The sequence below is a fragment of the Corticium candelabrum genome, chromosome 6, assembly GCF_963422355.1.
Source record: "Corticium candelabrum chromosome 6, ooCorCand1.1, whole genome shotgun sequence".
NCBI lineage: Eukaryota > Metazoa > Porifera > Homoscleromorpha > Homosclerophorida > Plakinidae > Corticium > Corticium candelabrum.
The window spans coordinates 6,885,118-6,892,617 of record NC_085090.1 but is presented as its reverse complement, the minus strand read 5'-3'; the positions used below and the strand labels follow the sequence as shown (position 1 = coordinate 6,892,617).

The 7,500-nt window shown below is 42.7% G+C and overlaps 3 protein-coding genes across 3 annotated transcripts in view; all 3 read right to left on the bottom strand.

Annotated features, from left to right (window-relative positions):
* The window catches only part of LOC134180715 (leukocyte surface antigen CD53-like), a 4,467-nt gene extending 1,053 nt beyond the window's left edge, over nt 1-3,414 (bottom strand). Inside the window, exons 1-6 of the mRNA XM_062647902.1 lie at nt 3,248-3,414; nt 2,887-2,928; nt 2,681-2,830; nt 2,466-2,540; nt 2,297-2,395; nt 613-720 (exon numbers count right to left, since the gene is read on the bottom strand). Coding sequence (XP_062503886.1) covers nt 613-720; nt 2,297-2,395; nt 2,466-2,540; nt 2,681-2,830; nt 2,887-2,928; nt 3,248-3,319 — 546 coding nt within the window. The 5' untranslated portion in view covers nt 3,320-3,414. The remainder of the gene's footprint in view (nt 1-612; nt 721-2,296; nt 2,396-2,465; nt 2,541-2,680; nt 2,831-2,886; nt 2,929-3,247) is intronic.
* Nucleotides 3,415-3,753: 339 nt separating this feature from the next.
* On the bottom strand, nt 3,754-5,862 carry LOC134180714 (tetraspanin-9-like). The gene is made up of 8 exons (XM_062647901.1): nt 5,715-5,862; nt 5,414-5,455; nt 5,185-5,334; nt 5,055-5,129; nt 4,502-4,603; nt 4,318-4,440; nt 4,123-4,206; nt 3,754-4,071 (listed from the first exon to the last, which is right to left on the bottom strand). Exons 1-8 carry the CDS (start codon nt 5,784-5,786, stop codon nt 4,006-4,008), a joined length of 714 nt encoding a protein of 237 aa, XP_062503885.1. The 5' UTR covers nt 5,787-5,862; the 3' UTR covers nt 3,754-4,005.
* An 814-nt stretch (nt 5,863-6,676) lies between these two features.
* Nucleotides 6,677-7,500, bottom strand: part of LOC134180696 (1,4-alpha-glucan-branching enzyme-like) — a 14,622-nt gene continuing 13,798 nt past the window's right edge. The window contains exons 10-11 of the mRNA XM_062647882.1: nt 7,467-7,500; nt 6,677-7,066 (exon numbers count right to left, since the gene is read on the bottom strand). The exon at nt 7,467-7,500 is cut by the window's right edge and continues 97 nt beyond it. Of these exons, the coding sequence (XP_062503866.1) occupies nt 6,901-7,066; nt 7,467-7,500 (200 nt within the window). The 3' untranslated portion in view covers nt 6,677-6,900. The remainder of the gene's footprint in view (nt 7,067-7,466) is intronic.

Sequence of the window (7,500 nt, the reverse complement as noted above, 5' to 3'; positions counted from 1 at the left end):
TCTAGTGTACTGACTATATTCAAGCCAAATTAACAGGCAGAAGAAACACAGTCACAGTCAACAGATCAGTGGATGGATGCAAGCAGGCTTGCTCATTTGCAGACTTACAGACAAACAGACAGACAAATATACAGACAGAGAAACAGACAGACAGACAGACAGACAGACAGACAGACAGACAAACAAACGGATAGACCGACAGACAATGATCACATATTGTTATAAAGATATTTGCCAAAAGATTCTGTCTTGACAAAATTTACAAACAAACTGACATGCACACCGACAAATAAATGCAATGAAAATAAGAAACCAACAGTCCAGATGCTACAACTTACAGTTACGTAAATACATTGAATTGTACGTACAAACACTTCAAGAAAAATGCATCTAATACTACTAGTATGATATCCAGACTAAATATGCCATACAGCATCATCTCACAAGCAAAACTTTTACATAATCGCTAGACTGCCAATCCGGGTTAGCCATGCCAAAACACTGAAGTAAAGAAAAGCCGCTGGCTCTGATCACTCTCAATCAATACTTCGGTATTAGCTTAAATTGTTGTATAGATAGTTAGAGAAGTTTAAATTAGTCAAAAATTATTACCTGCTTTTGTATTGGATTGGCAGGATTACCATCAATGTGGCAGCTGTCTGGTATAGGTAGAGACATGTTTGTCCAGTCAAAGGAGTGGTAGACGCCACAACACTTAGGCTAAAGTAAACAACATTAAAATACTGAAACTCACCTCCGTTTGCCTTCCTGTCTGTCTGTCTGTCTATCCATCTGTCTGTTTGTCTGTCTGTCTGTCTGTCTGTCTGTCTGTCTGTCTGTCTGTCAATACATACATTTCCAACATCAAACTATAATACACATCAGCAAAGGGCAAAAAGTAAGTTCGCAAGATATATGAAAGTACACACATGTGTACACATAGCAGCTAAAAGATAATGCTACTACCCCCAGATTTTAGCCGGAAAAACTGGGTGCTGCTAGAGTCCAGTTTAAATTCTTCAGTTGCGCAGAGTGCCGATGCTTTTCTTCTGATAACGCTGTTATTACATCTCTGTCTTCCTGTCTGTCTGTCTGTCTTAGTTCTAAATTCTGTCTGTCCCTCTGTCTGTCTGTATGTTTGTCTGTCTGTCTGTCTGTCTGTCCAATACATATATTTCATACATTGAAACTAGTACACTCACACTAAACCGTAAAACATACAAGCAAGCCTGCAGGCCCTATGCTAAAACTAACTGCTAACGCCTAAACAACTGAAATGTGTAAGACTCAAAATTACATGAGTTACACTGAGCAAGTCTCAAAAGTTTTCTAGTAATTACTCTTGCAGTACACCGTTGCAACGCAACGAAAATACAGCGCCGCCAGTATACAATGAAGTCAGTGCTGTTGTTCTGTCCATCTTCGTTGAGTGAAAGGGTTGATAGATCACATAATAGACTCTGAGCTCTTCCACCCCAACGACCAAAGTGCAAACACAACAGGTATGCATGTTGAAGAATTTCCAAAAATGTCAAACTGCTGACCATATTTTGTCACTTTCTGCTGCTCTCTTCTAGCTGCAGCCTGTCTGTCTGTCTGTCTGTCTGTCTGTCTGTCTGTCTGTCAATACATATGTTTTCAAACAATGAACTCCTAGACACCGTCTAAGCACTAAATACTACCCAAGCCAAAAGGGCTTGGTTCTACCTACGACTATTTTGTTTAAGTGGCTGTCTCTTAAAACAATCTTCTTTTCTTTCTGTCAATCACTCTAGCATTTGTCTGTCCGTCTGTCTTAATTAACTCTCTATTCTGTCTGCCTGTCAGTCTGTCTGTCTGTCTGTCTGTCAATACACGTATTTTCAAACATGGAACTATTATACATCACTGCAAAGCACATAACGATAACTAAATTGCAACACTAGTAACCACATAAAACTTGCAAACTACATACAAGAGGCTAGACTCTAGAGCTAGATACGAGATACGCAAGTCAGAAGAAATGGATCCAAAGAAGACCAGGAGATGGTGACGACAGAATCCGAGAAGACGCACTAGGCCACGAGAACAAAGTAAGGCTGCGATAATCCCAGATGCTGAAGTCACAAGATGGACGACAAGACGAAGAGGAAGACGAGGTGATGAATGTCTGTCTGTCTGTTTGTCTGTCTGTCTTAGTTCTCGATTTTGTCTGTTTGTCTGTCTGTCTGTCTGTCTGTCTATCTGTCTGTCTGTCTGTCTGTCTGTACACTTAAGCTATAACGTAAATGTTAAAGTTGTGTTAGCCTCAACTGACCCAATGTTCCTGCAGATCATCCCAAGCTTTCTTGTCTCCGCTGGTATTATTGTATTTCCTGATAGACTTCCACATGGCATCGCCCAATTGGGATTCAATCTACATGTACACAAACAATAACCAGATAGCAATTATATGCATGCAACAACCTGTTATGGACACTACACACCTTGCTTTTAAACTGGAATCCAAGAATCGTTCCCGTCAACGTCAAGACAAGCAGAAAACACATAATAACTCCAAACTGCAAAGCAAACCCAATCACACGCTCAACCCCCGTCATACACACACACACACACACACACACACACACACACACACACACACACACACACACACACACACACACACACACACACACACACAATTCCGCCGGAAACTCACCACAAACAGCAGAACGCGATGCTTCAGACATGCGCCAAGAAAACCCAGAAAGCTTACGAGAAAGATAAAGACTCCGAGAGCGATCAGAAGCGACGGAGCCGATGACCAGGCCTGTCCGCTCTCAAACGCAAAAACCGCTCCATAATTATCCTAAAACACAAACTGTAATCCTGAAATTTGTAACGATAAACAAAGAGAACGCATACAAGAGCATAGCCGCCCAATCCGATGAAAGCAAGTCCCAGAACCTACAACAAAAGTCGGTTACCACTGCAACGGACACTTCAGGAAATAGCCAATTGACACGACATCCGGCGTCGCATCTGATTGGCTGCGCAATTGACACAAAGGTAGCAGAGAAACTGCGACAACCGTCACTCTCGTTGGACGCTCCCTCGCAACATTGACACAGTCGTGCGACATAGGACCCGCGCTTGTATGAAACCGCTAGGCTGCAATGCAAATCGCTTTGCTAGCCGATGGCTAGCGGACGACGAGAATCGTTTGCGGTTTGTCTGGCTTCCTTGGCCACTCCTTGACGCGCGACCGCGTGTCTCAAACACTTACGAAGAAGAGGAAATTGAAAACGATGAGTAGGACGCGAACGATTTGCCACAGCGTGCCGAGTGCTTCACCCATGTCGTGAGTCGTGAGGTAGAACTGATGCGCTGCGAGCAGACGATGAGAGTTGCAACAATGAGAAGGAGCCAAGTCACGTGCTGTTTCTATATGACGTCAATCCGACAATTTGTCGAGTCATGATAAATTCACGTGACTTGCTTGATTACTTCACGTGACTTTTTGACACATAATTGAGTCATTTCTTTCATCGGGTATTTTATTGCATGAAGGAAATAGATCACAAGGGGGTCCTTGTGAATAATGTCACTAAGGTGTAGCTCGAACACACGATCACGTGGACATACAGGTATGCAAAAAGTGTTGTACAAACTGCAAAATTTCAGTAAAGACCCAATATCGAAATTCAATAAACAATTTCATATGACCATCAAAGTCGTGTGTGTGTGTGTGTGTGTGTGTGTGTGTGTGTGTCAGACAAACCCATGACAAGATCTACTACCAGATATTATTGAATTTGATAAACATCTGAAATTATCTGAAACTACGCCATCGACTTACTTCATACAGCAACATGTACGAAATCGAAAGAATCAGGTCCTAAGCAGCCCGCAACAAAGACGCACACGACATACACACACAAACTTTCCCCAAAAAACACTGACAGCTGCCTACAACCTGTGTTTACTCTACTACATCAATACTCATTGTCTCCTCATTCTAAACGATCACCCGATTGTAGCATGTCACACAACTTCATACGACGCACCAATTGCCCTGGCCAAGCCGCATGACATGAAGACACCGATCAACTAGAAACAACACGATTAGCTGACGAGTTGGAGGGCACCAACAAAACATACCTGAATGACGGCCACACCACCGGCAATACCTGCAGCAACCGGCCAGTGATCTTCAATGGCGCTGACCGTTTTATTGAAACATCCCTAAAGGAGATATGACACCTTACAATGCGACAACAAACAAACAAATGGACAAACACTCCACTACAGTCAATCATTTCCAACAGTGTCAATAGAAACATGTCTGTAAATCACCTCTGGGTAGAGTTGTGTAGGATCCGATACGTCACAAGGACTACCGTGCTTACAACAACTTTGTGGAATAGTAATGCCGTTATTCTCCCAATCAGTATAATTCGTAACGCCACAACACTTTGGCTGCAAACAATACAAACGTGGGTCACACACGAGCAGCACGTGGCTTGGAGCAAACACTCACCCAGTCCCTTTGCAAACTCCTCCAAGCATTCATAATGCCTGTATTGTTATTGTTATACTTCTGGAGTGATCTTTCCATTACCTTCTTCAGATCGTCTTCAATCTAAACACAGACATACCCATGCCACTGTCAACGGCTATAATATATAGACTACAAACACGACCGCACTGCATAAATAATTCAATAGTTTGATAACTATCTAAAAGAAATGCGCGCACGCCTGGAAGTGGAGCAGGTCAAGTCATATGTCACATGACCGGCTGGAGTTCTGTATCCTAGGGATTCACGCAGTAATTGCTAGAGAACATAAACATCTTGATTTCTATGGGACTTGTACAAAGCGGAAATTCGCTTGCATTTAGTCTGGTCCACTTTTGCATACAACAGCGCAATAGAAAACTGGATAGATCAGGAACATTGTGTTAATTAACTTAGTCTACAACCAGAGCCAAAAATGCAGTGGAATAAGGTAAACAAAATCCCCAAAACTCTAGTACTGGCACTGCATACGCAAACAAGCGCATGCAAACATACCACCAAAAATCCTGCAAACCTCATTCTTGAACACAGCAACCAAAATGCAGCCAGCCAACGTCAAAACAAAGATGACGCTCAACAGGACGGAAAACTAAAAATAGAACAAGTCACGTGATTATCCCGAAAGAGACCCCGTTTCGCATTACCAAGTAGAGAAAGCACTTGTTCTCTCGAATAGCGCCGAAACATCCACAGAAGGCGACCAGAAACACGATGCAGCCAACGGCGATGACTAGAGCTGGAGCCGAAGACCAGTTCTGGCCTGACGCCAACGTGAAAATCGAGCCATACTTGTTCTGAAAGGAAAAGCCGCATCATAGCTATACACACCCACAGGAACGAAACAATGAGGCCACGTAATGGCATTCCACTCACCAGAGCAATCGCGCCAACAACAATGAGCGCAATGCCGAAGACCTGAAAGAAAAAGGTGAACGAAACATGACTGAAACGATAACCGACCAATCAACAAACGTCACGGCGCACAAGTGACTGCGTTGTGTCCGACGCGGGAGAGAAATTGAAGCGCCAAGCTGACGCGAAGGTCGAAAATACGCAACAACGCGCAAACCGCAAAACAAAAACAGCTTGGAAAACGTCTCTGTCAGTCATTTAGACACGACGGCACATGGAACTCTCCGTTCATCTATTCTACTGCGATGACGACGCTTCTTACCCAAAAAAGAAGGTTAAAGACAAAGAGTAGGAACTTCACCAACCGATAACCACCAGTAACTCCGTCTCCCATCGTAATGACACAAACTCAACGAGTAGAATCGCGACCAGTACGTACAATGAACCGTCAAACAGAGAAACTGATTGTAATAGCCCGTATAATTATATGATGATGTCATTCCTTGTGATCCTTCCTCGTGACCTTTTACGTGTGACCCGGACATGACGTCATTATGGTGACCACACCGCAACAGAAGTTGTCGTTTACCTGGTGGCACCAGCTATCTGGTGATATCATGTGACCCTGCACACTTAACCGTCACGCGCGCGCGCGCACGCACGCACGCACGCAGGCACACACAGACACACAGACACAGACACACACACAGACACACACAGACACACACAGACACACACACACACACACACACACACACACACACACACACACACACACACACAGACACACACACACACACACACACACACACACACACACACACACACACACACACACACACACACACACACGTTTGCATCTCAAACGACTGCATGGATGGAGTTATAGACTCTTTCACGAAACTGCAAATTTTTCTTGACCAAGTTGTAGTGTAGCTATAGAAATAAAGTCTAACAGGATGTACATTACAAGTCAATGTCCAGAATCGTGTCAATATGTCTTTGCTAATCCCTAAAAGTTTGAGGATTTAGTAGGTACAACACATTATGTAGAGATTAAGGCCATTCATATAAAGGCCTTTAAATAACTGTTATACTATGATGTCACAATGACGTCATTAAGATCAGCTTGAGTTACAATATTAAAGTAGAGGAACCATGTTGATTGGGAAAGCATACAAGCATGCATACTTGTAATGTTTCATAAGGTGCATGTAAGTATCTAGCATACCATTGCAAGTACATGTAGCTAATCAAGCTCTTGCAATACAGTCATTTCCATGGTGAGAAAAAAGATATTGAAATTGTAATGTAGTTTGTTGTGAACTCACATACAAAGTAAGAGTAAACACAAACAAAACTTTCATCATATCAAACTAATGGTAGGAAATCGTATGATACAATTTACTCCATAGTGCAACCAAACGAGCACACCATTCTAGAATAATTGACCAATACATACAAATAACTGACGACTGACCGCATCATCCAGTCTCTACATCAGTTCATTATCCTTCAACAGCGAGAACTAGACCAACACGACTTGGTAGATAGATGAGTAGTGAGTGTGGTCTGCCATCCCAAGCATTAGGAGCTGTGTGGAAACGAGTGCTCTCGTCTATACGATTGTGACCATGAAATCGACCCGAATCGGAGTTCAATACGATTTTGTATCTTAGAGAGCCAGTAAAAGAAATAAAAGTTTAATACTAAATTACAAACTCGTGCTGTTGTCTTGTGTAGACACTCATTCGTTTCTGTATTTTCTAAATGCAGTCAGAAATGGTCACAAAGAGAAATGGATACACAACAATGTCGAGCATCACAATGACAGAATCATATATGAGACCACCAGTGTGTGTGTGTGTGTGTGTGTGTGTGTGTGTGTGTGTGTGTGTGTGTGTGTGTGTGTGTGTGTGTGTGTGTGTGTGTGTGTGTGTGTGTGTGTGTCATTGTGTGTCACGTGTGTCTGTCTGTGTGTAAATAAAAGCAAAAAAGATAGACAGTAATAAAGACAAAGAACAGAATCATTATGATGTCAGATAGACGACTACATTTACGTATGAATGGATACGTTCCGGGTTGTGCAGTTCCAATCTGGTAATCTG

Coding starts and splice junctions, on each gene's coding strand:
- LOC134180714 (XM_062647901.1), bottom strand. CDS start 5,786: ATGGGAGACGGAGTTACTGGTGGTTATCGGTTGGTGAAGTTCCTACTC. Junction 4,604..5,054: donor TTGCTGTGTTCAAGAATGAG/GTTTGCAGGATT, acceptor GTCTGTGTTTAG/ATTGAAGACGATCTGAAGAA. Junction 4,072..4,122: donor GTGGTGTGGCCGTCATTCAG/GTATGTTTTGTT, acceptor TGTTGTTTCTAG/TTGATCGGTGTCTTCATGTC.